Raw genomic sequence first — 17,413 nt, forward strand, 5'->3', positions numbered from 1 at the left:
TTTCCCGCCCTCTCCCCATAACCTTTCAACCCGTTACTAATTAAAAATCTGTCTATCTCCTCCTTAAATTTATTCAGCGTCCCAGCATCCACTACACTCTGAGGTAGTGAATTCCACAGATTCACAACCCTTTGAGAAAAGTAATTCCTCCTCATCTCTGATTTAAATCTACCACCCCTTAGCCTAAAACTATGGCCACTCGTTCTAGAATGCCCCACAAGGGGAAACATCTGCTCCACGTCTACTTTGTCTATCCCCTTTAGCATCTTATATACCTCAATTAGATCTCCTCTCATCCTTCTAAATTCTAGCGAGTATAGGCCTAAACTGCTCAATCTCTCCTCATAAGACAAGCCCCGCATCTCTGGAATCAATCTAGTGAACCTCCTCTGAACTACCTCCAATGCAACTACATCCTTCCTCAAGTAAGAGTACCAAAACTGTGCACAGTACTCCAGGTGCAGTCTCACCAATGTCTTGTACAGTTGCAACAACACTTCCTTATTTTTATACTCTATTCCTTTAGCAATAAATGCCAAAATTCCATGTGCCTTCCTCATTACCTGCTGTTCCTGCATACTAGCTTTCAGCGATTCATGCACGAGGACACCCAGATCCCTCTGCACTGTAGCATTCTGAAGTTTCTCCCCATTTAAATAATGGCATGGCATCCATGGCATCAAGCTTGGACAAAGAAACCTCCTGCTGATTACCAGGTACCGCCCTCCCTCGGCTGATTTTACGTGTTCCTCCATGTTGAACACCACTTGGAGGAAACACTGAAGGATGCAAAGGCACAGAATGTACTGTGGGTGGGGGACTTCAATGTCCATCAGCAAGAGTGGCTCGGTAGCACCACTACTGACTGAGCTGGCCGAGTCCTAAATGGCATAGCTAGGTCTGTGGCAAGTGAAGGAACCAAAAAGGAACATCATATTTGACCTCATCCTCACCAACCTGCCTGCCGCAGATGCATCTGCCAAGACAGTATCGGTAGGAGTGACCACCGCACAGTCCTTGTGGAGACAAAGTCCCACCTTCACATTGAGGATACCCTCCATCGTGTTGTGTGGCAATACCATGCTAAATGGGGTAGATTTCGACAGATCTATCAACTCGAGACTGGGCATCCATGAGGCACTGTGGGCCATCAGTAGCAGCAGAACTGTACTCGAACACAATCTGAAACTCCATGGCCCGGCATATCCCCCACTCTACCATTACCATCAAGCCAGGGGGATCAACACTGGTTCAATGAAGAGTGCAGGAGGGCATGCCAGGAGCAGCACCAGGCATACCTAAAAATGAGATGTCAACCTGGTGAAGCTATAACACAGGACTACTTGCATGCCAAACAGCATAAGCAGCAAGTAATAGACAAAGCTAAGCGATCCAACAACCAATGGATCAGATCTAAGCTCTGCAGTCCTGCCACATCCAGTCATGAATGGTGGTGGACAATCAAACAACTCATTGGAGGAGGAGGCTCCACAAATAGCCCCACCTTCAATGATGGGGAGCCCAGCACATCAGTGCAAAAGACAAGACATTTACTACAATCTTCAGCCAGAAGTGCCGAGTGGATGATCCATCTCAGACTCTTTCAGAGGTCACCAGCATCACAAATGCCAGTCTTCAGCCAATTCGATTCACTCCATGTGGTATCAAGAAATGGCCAAAGGCACTGGATAGTTCAGAGGCTCTGGGCCCTGACAACATTCCGGCAATAGTACTGAAGACTTATGCTCCAGAGCTTGGCACCCCAAGCCAAGCTGTTCCAGTACAATTACAACACTGGCATCTACACGGCTATGTGGAAAACTGTCTAGGTATGTCCTGTACACGAAAAGTAGGACAAATCCAACTGGGCCAATTACCACCCCGTCAGTCTCCTCTCGATCAATAAAGTGATGGAAGGGTCATCAACAGTGCTATCAAGCGGCACTTGCTTAGCAATAACCTGCTCACTGATACTCAGTTTGGGTTCCGCCAGGGCCACTCAGCTCTTGACCTCATTACAGCCTTGGTTCAAACATGGACAAAAGAGCTGAACTCCCGAGGTGAGGGGAAGAGTGACTGCCCTTGACATCAAGGCAGCATTTGACCGAGTGTGGAATCAAGGAGCCCTTGCAAAACTGGAGTCAATGGGAATCGGGGGGAAACTTTCTCCTCTTTGGAGTCATACGTAGCACAAAGGAAGATGGCTGTGGTTGTTGGAGGTCAATCATCTCAGCACCAGGATATCACTGCAGGAGCTCCTCAAGGTAGTGTCCTCGGCCCAACCATCTTCAGCTGCTTCATCAATGACCTTCCCTCCATCATTAGGTCAGAGTGGGGAGATTCACTGATGATTGTACAATGTTAAGCACCATTTGTGACCCCTCAGATACTGAAGCAGCCCATGTCCAAATGCAGCAAAACCTGGACAATATCCAGGCTTGGGCTGACAAGTGGCAAGTAACGTTCACGCCACACAAGTGCCAGGCAATGACCATCTTCAACAACAGAAAAATCTAACCATCACTCCTTGACGTTCAATGGCATTACCATCACTGAATTCCCCCACTATCAACATCTTGGGGGATTACCATTGACCAGAAACTGAATTGGACCAGCCATATAAATACTGTGGCTACAAGAGCAGGTCAGAGGCTAGGAATCCTGCGACAAGTAACTCACCTCCTGACTCCCCAAAGCCTGTCCACCATCTACAAGGCACCAAGTCAGGAGTGTGATCGAATACTCCCCACTTGCCTGGATGAGTGCAGCTCCAACAACATTCAAGAAGCTTGACAAGGTCCAGAACAGAGCAGCCCGCTTGATTGGCACCTCATCCAGAAACATTCGCTCCCTCCACCACCAATGCACAGTAGCAGCAGTGTTTACCATCTACAAGATGCGCTGCAGGAATTCACCAAGCCTCCTTCGACAGTAAGTCAGGAGAATGTTGGGATACTCTCCATTTGCTTGGACAAGTGCAACTCCAAAAATACTTAAGAAGCTCAATACCACCCTGAACAAAGAAGCCCACTTGATTGGCACCCAATCCACCGCCCCCAACATTCATTCCCTCCACCACTGCTCAGTGGCAGCAGTTTGTAACATCATAAGATGCAGTGCAGCAACTCACCAAGGTTCCTAAGACAGCACTTTCCAAACCCACGACCACTACCATCTAGAAGGACAAGGGCAGTGGATAGATGGGAACACCACCATGTCTGAAACTGAAGATGGGTGATGAGAAGAAACCAGCTCCCAAGAAGGCAGCCAAGAAAACCTTAAAGAAACCATCAGCAAAGGGCGGAAAGAAGCATCGAAGGTCAAGGAAGGAGAGTTACTCCATCTACATCTATAAAATGATGAAGCAGGTTCACCCCGACACCGGCATCTCCTCCAAGGCCATGAGCATCATGAACTTGTTCGTGAACAATATTTTCGAGCGCATCGCAGGTGAAGCTTCCTGCCTGACCCATTACAACAAGCACAGCACCATCAGCTTCTGGGAGACCCAGACCGCCATGCACCTGCTGCTGCCTGGGGAACAGGCCAAGCACACCGTGTCGGAAGGGACCAGCTCCAAGTAAAACCTCACAATGGACGGAAAAGCACTTAAAACCACCACCTGGAAATTCCCCTCCAAGTCACTCACCATCCTGACTTGGAAATATATCACCGTTCCTTCACTGTCACTAGGTCAAAATCCTGGAACTCCCTCCCTAACAGCACTGTGGGTGTACCTATACCACATGGACTGCAGCGGTTCAAGAAGGCAGCTCAGCACCACCTTCTCAAGGGCAACTAGGGATGGGCAATAAATGCTGGCCCAGCCAGCGAAGACCACATCCCGTGAATGAATTTTTAAAAAGCCAGCATTGCATTGGAATAGTCGTGTCTACAGATAACAAAGGCATGGATGAGGGTTTCAGCAAAGACGAACTGAGGCAGGGGAAAAGTTGACTGATGTTACCATAGGCAGTCTTGGTGATAATGTGAATGGGTGGTAAGGAGCTCATCTCAGGGGAAAATGTGACACCAAGGTTGCGAACCACTGGTTCAGTCTCAGACCGTTACCAGGGAGAAGGATGGGGTCGGTTGCTGGGGAACAGAGTTTGAAGTGGGGACCAAAAATAATGGCTTCAGTCTTCCCAATATTCAATTGGAGGAAATTTCTATTCATCCAATACTGGATGTCAGAAATGCAGCCTGATAATTTAGTGGAGTTGTCGAGAGAGGTGGTGATGATGTAGAGCTGGGTGTTTCAGTGTACATGTGAAAACTAATGCTGCTCCTTCGACTACAAGATTGTTATAAAAAACCCAGCCAGTTCACTGTTGTCCTTTAAGGAAGGAAATCTGCAGTCTTTACTTGGTCCAGGTTATATGTGGCTCCAGACCCACAGCAATGTTGCTGATTTTCAACTGCCCTCTGAAATGGTCTAGGAGACCAGTCAGTTGTACCAAGCTGCTGTGGAAAAAGTAATTGATGGATTACCTACATCACAAGGACTACAGCAGCACATGATGGCCTTGCAAGTGACAACCACATCGTGTGAATGAATTATTTTTTAAAATTTATTGGAGTTCACTTCATGTGAGGCTTGTTGGGAAAGCCAAGACAGGAAATTGCCCAGAAAGAATCACAACTGGATAAGAGGATTGATGATTAAGGATTAAGTGGTGATTAAGGACAAAGCCTCACCTGAAAGAGAGCAACCTACAGTATTGGACGAGAGTCTGTCTGGGACCCCTGTGCACAATATTTCAGTGATATGAAACAGAGTACTTAATTGCTACTTATCTGACGCATCCAAATTCTTTCTACACTCGGGTGAGCAAACTGTACTCCAGACCTCGCCTTACATCAATCTATGAAATGGGCTCTAACTTGTCTTCCAATACCTTGCATATGCACAACAGTTCATAAATACCTTTGCCTTACTGATAAACTCTTCGCACTGAACTGATGCTCTCAAGGTGTAATCAGTGATCCCTGCAAATCTCTATTTTTTGACCGTGCTTACAGCCTCCAACCATAATGGAGGAAGGAGAGCCCTCTCTTAAAACAATGGATCGGCCAAGCTCCTGAACAGTCCTGACACAGGCAGAAGGACAGGTCTGCCTTTTACATTCTCCTCATTCAGCCTTGAAACACAGGATAGGTTGGTCGGGGTGTCACATGTTTTCTGGCCACAGATACAACATTTGGAATCACTGAGGAAAACCTTTAAGTCCAGTATTTTACATAACTTCCCCAGTAAGCTTAAACTCCCTTCTACACAGCTCAAAATAATTAGTCTGACACCCGCCTAACCAATTGATATGACCTGCTGAACTTGCAGAACAGGCTTGAAGGGATGAACGGCCAACTCCTGTTCCTATGCCTGCTCTGACGTGCTTTAACTTCCTGTTCCTCCTCACTCAACACAATAGGCAGCAAAAGCAAAGCCAGCTAGAAAATCAGAGAAGCCACAAATTAAGGGTGCTCTTGTCATAAGGCTTTTAAGATGTCAGAATATGGCTGACCTATTTAGGTTAATTGGGCCCATTCCCTAGTAACTGTCTACATTGCTGTTTCTAGTTCATTGCTGACAATTGGCAAAACGTGCAGAGTGGCATAAAAAATTGCAAATGGACAACAAAATTACCTGCAGTCTAAATATCTACCCGACTGTCATAAATGTAACTCAAACTCCAGAACCAGCTTCGAAAAACTTAACTACTGATCTCTGGAGATGTTAATGCACATTATTGAGTTATCTTCCTTACTGACCACAAGAGTTGTGGAACACAGTCAAGTACTGAAATCTTCTCAATCTGACTTGGGCATTTTCCTGCTCTATTAAAACTGCTCTGCTCACTAGGCATGGGGGTCTGATTGATTCCTGGCACTTGTTACTTCTCAGGTCACTCAAATTTCTGCAGCCCCCAATGAGGTCCAGCAACACACAATGTGTATTCAGGTCATTAATCTCCAATTGACAGAGATAACACTATCATTTAGCATTCCATTACATGCTAAGAAGAAAGAGGAAACTAGGGCTGTCACACAGAGCAGCACTGCCCTGTTGCACATTCAAGGTGTGGCAGTGCCAACAAGGGATCCATAAACTCCAAAAAGTTCTGATGAAGAGTCATACGGACTCGAAAAGTCAACTGTATTCCTCTCCGCAGATGTTGTCAGACCTGCTGAGTTTTTCCAGGTATTTTTGTTTTTGGCTCCATAAACTGCCCATCCTCCTCCCATCAACTCAACAGACAACAATAGAGAGCTTGTTTACTATCAGCTCATTGAAGTAGAGGCAGTAATAAGTGGTGGTAAAATAGGGCAAAGTCAGCATGGTTTCATCAAGGGGAGGTCATGCCTGACAAATCTGTTAGAATTCTTTAAGGAGTTAACGAGTAGGTTAGACAAAGGAGAGCCAATGGATGTTATCTACTTGGACTTCCAGAAGGCCTTTGTCAAGGTGCCGCACCGGAGGCTGCTCAGTAAGATAAGAGCCCATGGTGTTAGAGGCAAGGTACTAGCATGGATAGAAGATTGGCTGTCTGGCAGGAGGCAGAGAGTGGGGATAAGGGGGTCCTTCTCAGGATGGTGGCCGGTGACTAGTCAGGGGTCAATGTTGGGACCACAACTTTTCACTTTATACATTAATGATCTAGATGAAGGAACTGAGGGCATCCTGGTTAAGTTTGCAGATGATACAAAGATAGGTGGAGGGACAGGTAGTATTGAGGAGGCGGGGAGGCTGCAGAAGGATTTGGACAGGTTAGGAGAATGGGCAAAGAAGTGGCAGATGGAATACAACGTGGGGAAGTGTGAGGTCATGCACTTTGGTAGGAATAGAGGAATAGACTATTTTCTAAATGGGGAAAGAATTCAGAAATCTGGAGTGCAAAGGGACTTGGGAGTCCTAGTCTAGGATTCTCTTAAGGTTAACTTGCAGGTTGAGTCGGTAGTTAGGAAGGCAAATGCAATGTTGGCATTTATTTCGAAAGGACTAGAATAGAAAAGCAGGGATGTGCTGCTGAGGCTTTATAAGGCTCTGGTCAGACCACATTTAGAATATTGTGAGCAATTTTGGGCCCCGTATCTCAGGAAGGATGTTCTGGCCTTGGAGAGGGTCCAGAGGAGGTTCACAAGAACGATCCCAGGAATGAAAGGCTTAACATATGAGGAACGTTTGAGGACTCTGGGTCTATACTCAATGGAGTTTAGAAGGATGAGGGGGGATCTGATTGAAACTTACAGAATACTGAAAGGCCTGGATAGAGTGGACGTAGGGAAGGTGTTTCCATTAGTAGGAGAGACTAGGACCCGAGGGCACAGCCTCAGAGTAAAGGGAAGACCTTTTAGAACAGAAATGAGGAGAAAATTCTTTAGCCAGAGAGTGGTGAATCTATGGAATTCATTGCCACAGAAGGCTGTGGAGGCCAGGTCAATGAGTGTATTTAAGACCGAGATAGATAGGTTCTTGATTGGTAAGGGGGTCAAAGGTTACAGGGAGAAGGTGGGAGAATGGGGTTGAAAAACTTATCAGCCATGATTGAATGGCAGAGCAGACTCAATGGGCCGAATGGCCTAATTTCTGCTCCTATGTCTTATGGTCTTATGGTGGAGGGGAAGAACAAGGCATCTTTTATGGTCAGAAAATGTGCTTGTGTGTGTCACAATCTCACAGGAGTGGCGCAAAATGCATTGAAAGTCTTCAAAAATGAAAAAGGCAACGGAAGGAGGGCAAATCTATTTCAGTTTATGCTCCATAAAAGATTGTGAAAATCAAAGTCAAAAGGTTATCGGAAGGAAGGTCTAATGGCATGATGGACAAACTGCTATAACCTAGGCCAAAAAGATAGAGATATAAAGATGGCTGATATTTGGTGAAAATTGGTGCCCAGATGAGGGGTTGGCCATGTCGGACTGAGAAACTTCTTCACTCAACGGACTGTGAATCTTCAGAATTCTCTACTTCAGAGAGTGGTGGATGCTCCACTGCTGAGTATATTCAAGATCTGGATACCAAGGGAATCAAAGGATATGGGGATCATGCAAGAAGGCAGACCAGAGGTCAAAGTTCAGCCATGAACTCTAAGTGGTGAAGCAGGCTCATGGAGCCAAATGGCCTACTCCAGCTACCATTTAACATGCTCTCATGCAAAATCCATGCTGTTGTTTTAAGTTGTTGAGGAAATAATCCAGCTCTTGGATGTGGGTGACCCCAAGAGCGTGCAATTTCAAAACTAATCTACTGGCTAGAAGAGACCCTGGTTTATTTATTGCAAAGTGGAGCACCCCATTGCAAAAGCCTACTAACACATTGGCAAATCAGGCACAGGTTTGCATACAAAATAATAGAGATGGAGTCAAACACTTAGCTCCTGCTTAATGGAAACAACATTCACGTTTTAAACCAGGGACAACCAGCAAATGCATAAGACTCTACAGCACAGACACAAGCCATTCGGTCCAACTGGTCTATGTTTATGCTCCACACGAGTCTCCTTCCATCCTACGTCGCCTTATCCTATTAGCAGATACTTCCTATTCCTTTCTCCCTCAAGTGCTTGCCTGCCTTACCCTTAAATGCATCTATGATATTTGCCTCAACTACCCCCTGTAGTAGGGAGTTCCACATTCTCTGGGTAAAGGAATTTCTCCTGAATTCCACATTCAGTTTATTATTGACTATCTTATATTGATAACCCTTAATTTCAGGCTGTCCACAAAATGGAAATACCCTCTCCACGTTTACCCTATCGAAGACCTTCATAATTTTAAAGAGTTCTTTAGACCTTCTCTTTTCCAGAGCAAAGAGCCCCAGTCCATTCAGCTTTTCCTGATAGTTGTGTCCACTCAGTTCTGGTATTGCCTTTGCAAATCTTTTCTGTGCCTCTACAGGCAATGGTGCATAACGAAAATAGAGAATTACATAAATTCCAACAAGTCTCAATTGCATTCAACCATTCCTCGACTAAATACTTAACAATAAATATGATGACCAGCTCTCTAACCTGCCATTGCTTGGAAGAACATAAACCCTAATAGCCATTGCTGCAGGTAGAGAATGTTAACGTTTTCAGATTTCAAATCGGTATACACTTTTGTTAAGACAGATGGCCATAGTTTCTCTGCTGACAAGAACAATGTTTTCCGATGAAGTAATAAAGGGCCGTAAAATGGAGCTTGCATCACATACCACAAATTGGCAAACACACCAATTCCCCAGTTAAAGTGAGAGGCAACCAGAAGATAGCCTTTATAGCTTATACAATACTGATAGCAGACGGGGTTTCAATGGCTGTCATGGTGGGTCTTGGTTCACTTGAAATCGGAGAGTATTTTCCCCCACGCACAGCCACACGAAGTATTGGGAAGTAGAGATGGTATAAGTAAGTTATATTGGTATTTGTGGGTGTTAGGAATGAGCTTTAGTTTTAAAGTTTAATTTGCATTTCTGTATCTGTGTGTTAAGAAAGGTCAAATGGAGTTTTGGTTTCACTTTAGAAAGGTGCTTGCATTTCTAATCAGGAGTTTTACTAAAAGAGAAAATAAACATACAGGGGTAGGAGGATTAGACTATTACCTAGCAACAGGGGCTCAGAGAGGCAGGTCCCTCCCACAGACACATACACACAAGAGAAACAGCAGTTGTTTTGAAAGTTGTTTGAGTGCAGTTGGTTCTGAAAGTAGCTGCCAGGAGAGACTGAAGCAAAGGGGACAGATAACCAGTGCCAAGCTAAAGGAAGACCCCAAAATTCCAGGGGAGTAGAACAGGGGAAAGTCCAAACAGACCTTCTAGTCAAACAAAGGACAGGAACCTGGGAAAAGGTCCTGTTAATTGAAGTTAAGAGTAAGAGCAGAGAGAAAGGCTCAATGCTCAAATTTAAAGAGACAAAAGCTGAAGAAAACAGACTTAAAGCGAGAACAGCTTGCAAGAGGCAAGAAGACCCAAAGGGACAACAGAAAGTCTGTAATTCTTTGCTATGGGCATGTGAAGCAATGGTGTAATGTTAAGGCTGAGTTGGTGAGAGACAGTGCATGGAAGACAGCTCGAGTGCATGTGGTGACCCAGGGAAGAACATCAGGAGGAGAGTTCGAAACCCTGGAGGTGAACCCTTGCAGAAGGTGTGTGAGAGAAAGAGTCGGTTTGGGAGAAGATTCCAAGGTAAGGTCTTGGAGAGTAGGGATTGGAAATCCTTGTGTGAAGGACGGAATTCAGTGAGACTGGTTGGCTCATGGTGTTACAGGCGTCTGTGGAGAGTTGAGGAGAGATCCATAGTATCTGTTTGAGGTGGCATCTGTCACTTGGTTTCAGAGTGTGGTGTATCTGACCACAGGGTACCATAGGTTTACATAGACTGTGTACTTACTGTGGACATTAGAGTATAAGATAGCTTTTGTAACTTGTGTTATCCTTACAAATCTGTAAATATCTGTAAATGTATTGTTGTGGGTGAAGGAGTATTGTAATATAGTTCATTTTTTCTTGTTAAATACATTTTTTGGTTAAAAATTCATCACCTAACTCTTGTGCCTCTGTTCAGTAGCTACTCTCCATGTATCTAAACAACAAATAAAAGTTAGGATCTATCAAGCTGGGTTCCACTCTAGGATCAGGCTTGTCTAGGGATAACCTCAGCTGGGATCGTAACACAAAGTCAGTTTTAACTGCAGCTTCAACACTTGCAGTCCTAAGACTCTGGTATGTTCCCTGCTTTTGTCCCTCAGCCTTTGCACTGAGCAACTTTTCATCGTGGATTTCAATCTGCATTTCAACTTGTGCTCTTTTCCTCCGAGCTCACCGCCCTCTGATCATCTCTTAATCTCTTTCTCCGTGTGAACTCCCTCATTCATATTCCCAGCCACCAGCTGCTCCCCTGCCTTGCCCACCTACAACTCCAACAATAAATGTGAGGAATGAATTATTTGTCACTAAGATGGAGGCCATTCGATCGGCTGCCTCTACTGCTACCCTCCCTTCCCACCACATCAAATTTCCCCGAAGCCTCCCAGCTGCCCAGGTTCTCGACTTGCATCTGTCTCTAGTTTCTCCCCTACACCCCCTCATACCTTAGCTTGAGCTCGTTTTGGCCATGAGACCCACCTCCTGCTACAGTGACCATGTTCCTACCAAACTGCTGATTATTCAACTTCCTTTCCTGGCCCCCATATTAACTGACATTGCTAGTCATTCTCTCTCCTTAGTTACTGTTGCCCCTCCTTCAAATCTGCCAACATCACCCCTCTCCTCAAATCACTCATTCTTAACCCCTCTGTCCTTGTAAATTAATTCCCCGTCTCCAACATCCCTATCCTCTCCAAAGACCTTAAACATGTGTTCTCCATAATCTGTACCCACATTCCCTGTTTGAATCCCTCAAAATGAGATTTCCGCCCCTAACATGTTACCAAAACTGCCCTTAATGAGTCACAAATGGCATCCTATGTGACTGTGACAAAGGTAAACTATCCCTCCTCATCCTTCTCGAACCGTCTGCAGCCTTTGACATGGTTGACCACACCATCCTCCTCTAATCCTTGTGCACCACTGTCCAACTGAATGGGACTGCTCCCCTCTGATTCAATCCTTATCTATCAAGTTGCAGCAGTGGCTTCTCTTCCTGCTCCTGCACTGATACCATTAACAACCTCCGATTTCTCTCAAACCTGATGTCCCTTAGTGGTATGACCAAAAAGCACAGCTTTAGTTTTCACACGCACACTGAAGACACCCAGCTCTACCTCACCACCATCTCTCTCAATCTGATTGGTCAGATTGCTTGCCTGTCATTCAGTACTGACAAGCAGAAATCTCCTCCAACTAAATATTAGAAAAAGTGAAGTGAGTGTCTTTGGTCCCAGTCACAAACTCTGCTCTCTAACCACCAGCTTCATTCCTATCTCTGGCAGCTGCAGGAAGCTCAAACAGACCACTCGTATCCTCAGTATCATATTTAACCCAGAGATCAGCTTCTGACCATGTGTCCACTCCATAGCTATTCTGTCTACTAGCACTTGCTACCCTTGCCTAACACAAATCTGTCAATGTCAGTTTAGACTCACTTGCCATTGTGTGGGGGGGGGGTTCCATTTTTCCACGACCCTTTGTGTGTTTCTTGATAATTTTCTCAAATTCATTCACAGGACGTGGGCATCAGTGGCAAGGCCAGAATTTATTCCCCATCCCCAATTGTCTGAGCAGGTGGTGAGTGGCATTTGGGAGGGCAGTTATGAATCAAACACATTGCTGTGGGTCCGGAGTCACACAGAGGCCAGACCAGGTAAGGATGGCAGAATTCTTTCCCTAAAGGACACAGGTGAATCAGATGGGTGTAATTTCATGGTCACCATTACTCAGGCTAGCTTTTTATTCCATATTTATTTAATTAACAGAATTTAAATTCCCCAGTTACTATGGTGGGATTTGAACTCTCATCTCCAAAACATTAGTCTCAGTCTCTGGATTACTAGTCCAGTATCACTACCAGTATGCTACTGTATCTACTACTCAATCCAAACTATTCAACTCTAATGTTAGGGTTATGTCCCCTTGTTCTGGACTCCCCCATCAGAGGAACGAGATTTCCATGATCCATCCTATTATATCCTTCAATCTTAAACACGTCAATTAGATCGGACTAACCCTCCTTCCACTGATCCTCAGCTCGGCACTGGAATTATAGAAACTTGCTTACAGAAGGAGGCCATTTGGCCCATCATACCCACGCTAGATCTTTGAAAAAGCAGTTGTGTTTCGTCCCACATCTGTTTTTTTAACCTGTAACCCTTCAAATTCTTCACCCGCATGGACTTGTCCAACTGCCTTCCATGCCTTTTCAGTTCCCAACAACATTCTTAAGTGAAAATATTTCTCTTCATCTCCCATCTATCTCTTTAGCTAACGATTTTCAATCTCTGACCTCTGCTTATTAACCCACTCAAAGGGAATAGTTTTACTCAATCTACACTATCAAAACCTCTCAACAGCTTAAAAAAGCCTATATTAGGTTTCCCCTTAACATTTTCTGTTCTGAGGAGAACAGTCCGAACTTTTATAATCTCTCCTCATAACTGAAATCCCACATCCCTGGTAATATTCTGATAAATCTCCTCTGTATCTTTTCTAAAGCCTTTACATCTTTCCTGAAGTGTGGGGCACAGAAGTGTCCACAATACTTCAACTGAGGCCTAACTAGTGATTAATAAAATTCTAGCAAGATCTCTTTGCTTTTATATTTTATTCCTCTGTTCATAAACCTAAGTAGCCCATGTGCTTTTTAATCACCATATCATCTTGACCTGCCTTTTTAAGGGTTTGCATATATAGACACCAAGGTCTCTCTGCTTATTACATTTGTCAAAACCGTGCTATTAATAATGTACTGTCTGTCCAGATAAGTCTGCCCAAAGTGAATCACTTCACACTTCTCCACGTTAAACTCCGTCTGCCACGCTTCTGTTCATTTCACCATTCTGCATATGTCATCCTGAAGCCTACAGGTATCCTCATCTCTCTGTTATGTAGCACAGTGGAAAGTACAGTAAAGGGACTGATTCTTACTGCTTGCATATAGCATCACTCCCCTGGCTGAAATCAAGAGGTACAAAAACACTGCACAGCGGGGCACGTTATTTGGATAAAGAATTCCAGCAGCCTTCATTTGCACCAAATATTAAGCCAATCGTCTTACTGAAGGATGGAAACTTTGCAATTGTAGTCAAAGTCAATATATCACCATGCTAGCATAAAGCGTGCTCTACCAGACAGAAAAAAAGCCAGCTCCTCACTACTGCAGGAAAACAAAAAAAAAAGCAGGACGGCTTTCACATCAGAAAGAAAACCCACCACCATTTCACCAACCATCACCCACCCAGAGAGAATTCAACAAAAAAGCAACCCACACTAATGGCCGCTTCTGGATTTAGCTGGCTCCTGTCTGCCACAGTGTGCTCGTTCCGGTCATGCTCAAACAGCTCAGTTGGTGTTAGAAACGATTGCATACAGATTGGACAGATGAACCCCTGGAAAAAGTGTTAACTTTCAGAATTATAGTTGTGATTAAAAGCAAGTTCAAACACAGCAACTTGTAACATCATCAATGGCTCTGAAGGCCAAACACACAAAATACACAGAGAGGTTTGACCACGCTAGATAAGTAGATGAAACTCAATTTTGAAGACATGCTTAAAAAAAAAGCTTGAAAGGTAAATATTTTTGTCCCCTTGGGTCGTGTAATGAAGGAGCAACACATGCTAGCATGACAACATTAGAGTTAGGAGTTAGGATATTCAGAAGTGAGGTCGTGAAGTACTTTTACTCACAAAGCGTAACTGAAATCTAGAATTCTCCGCCCAAAGTGCTCTGGATGGTGGAGAGATTGAAAACTGAAAGTCCCAAGTCTGATAGACTTTTTTTTGGGAACAGTATTGAAGGATGCGGAGCAATAGTGGGTAAATGGAAACAAAATACAAATCAGCCATGATCTAACTGAATGGTGGAAGAGGCTTGAGGGGCTGAATAGCCTCCTCCTGTTGCTACATAGATTAACAGCCTTAACTTGACCAAAGCCATTCTTAGGGGTAAGTCACATCCTAAAGGGAGAAAGTAAAATAGAGACAAGCCACCTCAGTCAATTCTTACACACCTGGACTAGAACCTGTCTCAACATGCAGGAGTCTGCACCAGGGTCTTGCCTGCAGGTGCTCAGATTCTACCCTGCTTTTTGTCCATTTCCGTTCCAACCCTGTTTTATCCCTCACTGCATCAGCTTCGATTTCTTCTTGGTCTCTCTCCCTGGTACGGAATTCCTTGTATCACCTACTATAAAGACTTGAGCTATCTAACCATTTTAATGCTTTGTTTCTTTCAAACACACTGCAAACCATGCCACTGGGATCATTCCTGTTCCCCAACTCTCTCCCTTTTTATTCTGATATTTGTTCATCGCACCCAAGGTGTTAACATGCCTGATCCCTGCTCAGATGCAGACTGAGCTACGGTGCATTTCTAGCATTTTCGGGTTTTGCGTCAGAGTGCCAGTGTGTCAGTTTTCTTTTGTTCGTACATCTCTTGGTGCTTGTTCCCCAAGCAGACCTGGTAAGCCTGCCGCCTACCTTCACTCTCAACTGGGAACTGGTCAATGCCATAGGGCGGGTTCCAAGAGCAAAAGGAAATGTATCTAAAATGATTTAAATGATATAATGTGCTAATTTTAATAAATCAACAATAACGACCCTTCTTCATGCTTAGATTGAAGAAACAAAGGAACAGGGGTAGGCTATACAGCCCTTTGAGACCGTTCCACCATTCAATGAGATTATGGCTGACCTGTATCAACTCCATCTATCCACCTTAAAACAACCCTGTCAAACAAGAAGCCATCAATCCCAGTTTTGAAATTATCAGCAGATCCTCAGCATCCCAGTCTTTTCGAGGGAAAAGGAATTCGAGATTTTCACTACCCTGTGTGTGAAACTACTGGATCAAACCCACGACAGAAAAATCAATAAGAATAAAACTGGTCGGACCATCCGGCAACAACCTAGGTCACCAGCCTCTCATGGTCAATTAGGGATGGACAATATCTGTTGGCCTTGCCAGCAACACTCACATCCCATAAATAAATGAAATAGAAAGTGCTTCCTAATATCACTCCTAAATGGCTTCGCTGTAATCTTAAATTATACCCTCTTGTTCTGGACTCTCCCAGAGGAAATAGTTTCAGTCTATCTACTCCGCAAAATCTTTTAACCGTTTTGGATCACCTCAATTAAGATTCTCCCTCATTTCTGCAATTGAGAGCATACAAGGCTGGTCTGTGCAGATGCCCTCAATTCAACCCTTTCAGAAGGTCTATTGCAGCAAGGGAAGAAATGCTTCGACAGCTGACTTTGGAAGAATGAAGTGTATGTATAGTTTATTTTAAGTGTATGTATAGTATAGTTACTATGTATAGCAACACGGTTACTTACCTCAGAACCACCTTCATCGTTGACTTCCACAGCAGGTGCTGTTGTTACCGGGGTGTCCGGGTCAGAACCTGCAGAGCCGAGAGGCGTCTATGAAAGAAGGAAAACATTGTTGGGTCAGAGTCAATGAGCGTTATCCTCTAACGTCACCAGCGCAGGAAGTGACTCACACTGGACTAACCCAGGAGAGGTTTGTGCAGGCCCAAAACGACCCCTCTCGCCACTCCCAAAAGTTCTCCCCGCTGCAGGCTTCCTGATCCAAGGGGACAGTCAGAGATGCGAGTGGTGCCTCACCTTCCACCAACAGTCAATCATGGCAGCTCACTGCACGAGTATGACTACAATCCAAAGCCTTGTCCCGGAATTGGTTAATTTAGTTTAAGTGTTTTGGAACATAAAGAGTTACAACCCAAAGACCATTCACAGCTAAGCAGACCTCCAATCACCCCATGGTGGGGCAGAGTACTCTATCCACCACCTCCTGTGGGAATCCAAAATGTCCGACAACTCAATTGCTCATGGATAATTCATTTGTCAAAAAAAACCTCCATTTGTACAGTGCCTTTATGACCTCCAATACCCCAAAGTGTTTTAGGGTCACTGAAGTACTTTTTAAGTGTAAGAAACTTGGCAGCCAATTTGCGCAGGAGACCCCATAAACAGCAACGTGAATAAAGGCCAGATAATCCCTTTCAGTTGGGCAGGACACCAGGGAGAACTGCTCTGCTCCTGGGATCTCTCACATCTATCCAAGAGGGAAGATGGGGCCTCAGTTTAATGTCTCATTTGAAAGAAAGCACTTCTAAGCACTGCACTGGAGCATCAGCCTGGATCTTGTGCTCAAATCCCTGAAGTAGGACATAAACCCAGGACCTGCTGGCTAAAGAGGCAAGAGTGTTACCCACTGAGCCGAGGCTCACACCTCACCAGCAGTCCATGCTTCCTTTTAGGAGAGAGATTTTGATCAGTATTGTTGCTTCTTGAGCAATGGAATCATTGAGTTTAACAAGCATTTTGTACAGTTAGCACTGACCAGCAAGTAAAATATTAATCAATTCCACTTAAATGAACACTTGATCACTGAAGGCATCAGATAAATGAAAGAATTGGTTAAACATAATGATTAAATTTCTAAATGTTTCCTGGTCATTTTCCCACCAAAATAAAAAACAAAATGCAAAAAATAAAAATGTTTCTGTTAGAAGTACAATATTGGCACTTCCTTCACGATTAAAGTTTAAGGGCTGTTAAGAAATATTTAACTGAATTCTTTAAAGAAACGCCCAGTTAATTTTAACAAGTGAACATTCTGCAACCAGAACTCCAAACATCACAACAGATACTGCATAAGTCAGTTGGAATATGTAAACCGGTCAGGTTTTAAAGTCGTGTTTAGAAAAGTTACAACTCACTTCAATTATAAACAAGTTAGTTTTACTTGAACTAT

The 17,413-nt window shown here is 44.2% G+C and overlaps 1 protein-coding gene across 4 annotated transcripts in view; it reads right to left on the reverse strand.

The window, feature by feature from the left end:
• Positions 1–17,413, reverse strand: part of eea1 (early endosome antigen 1) — a 130,196-nt gene that overhangs the window by 108,064 nt on the left and 4,719 nt on the right. For 2 of the 4 annotated variants that reach the window (XM_078553673.1, XM_078553674.1), the window contains exons 2-3: positions 15,970–16,056; positions 13,900–14,019 (exon numbers count right to left, since the gene is read on the reverse strand). In XM_078553673.1, coding sequence (XP_078409799.1) covers positions 13,900–14,019; positions 15,970–16,056 — 207 coding nt within the window. The remainder of the gene's footprint in view (positions 1–13,899; positions 14,020–15,969; positions 16,057–17,413) is intronic. The other 2 variants (XM_078553675.1, XM_078553672.1) reach the window with 1 other exon arrangement.

This window comes from Cetorhinus maximus, chromosome 12, assembly GCF_964194155.1.
Source record: "Cetorhinus maximus chromosome 12, sCetMax3.hap1.1, whole genome shotgun sequence".
In the NCBI taxonomy this organism is placed as follows: Eukaryota; Metazoa; Chordata; class Chondrichthyes; order Lamniformes; family Cetorhinidae; genus Cetorhinus; species Cetorhinus maximus.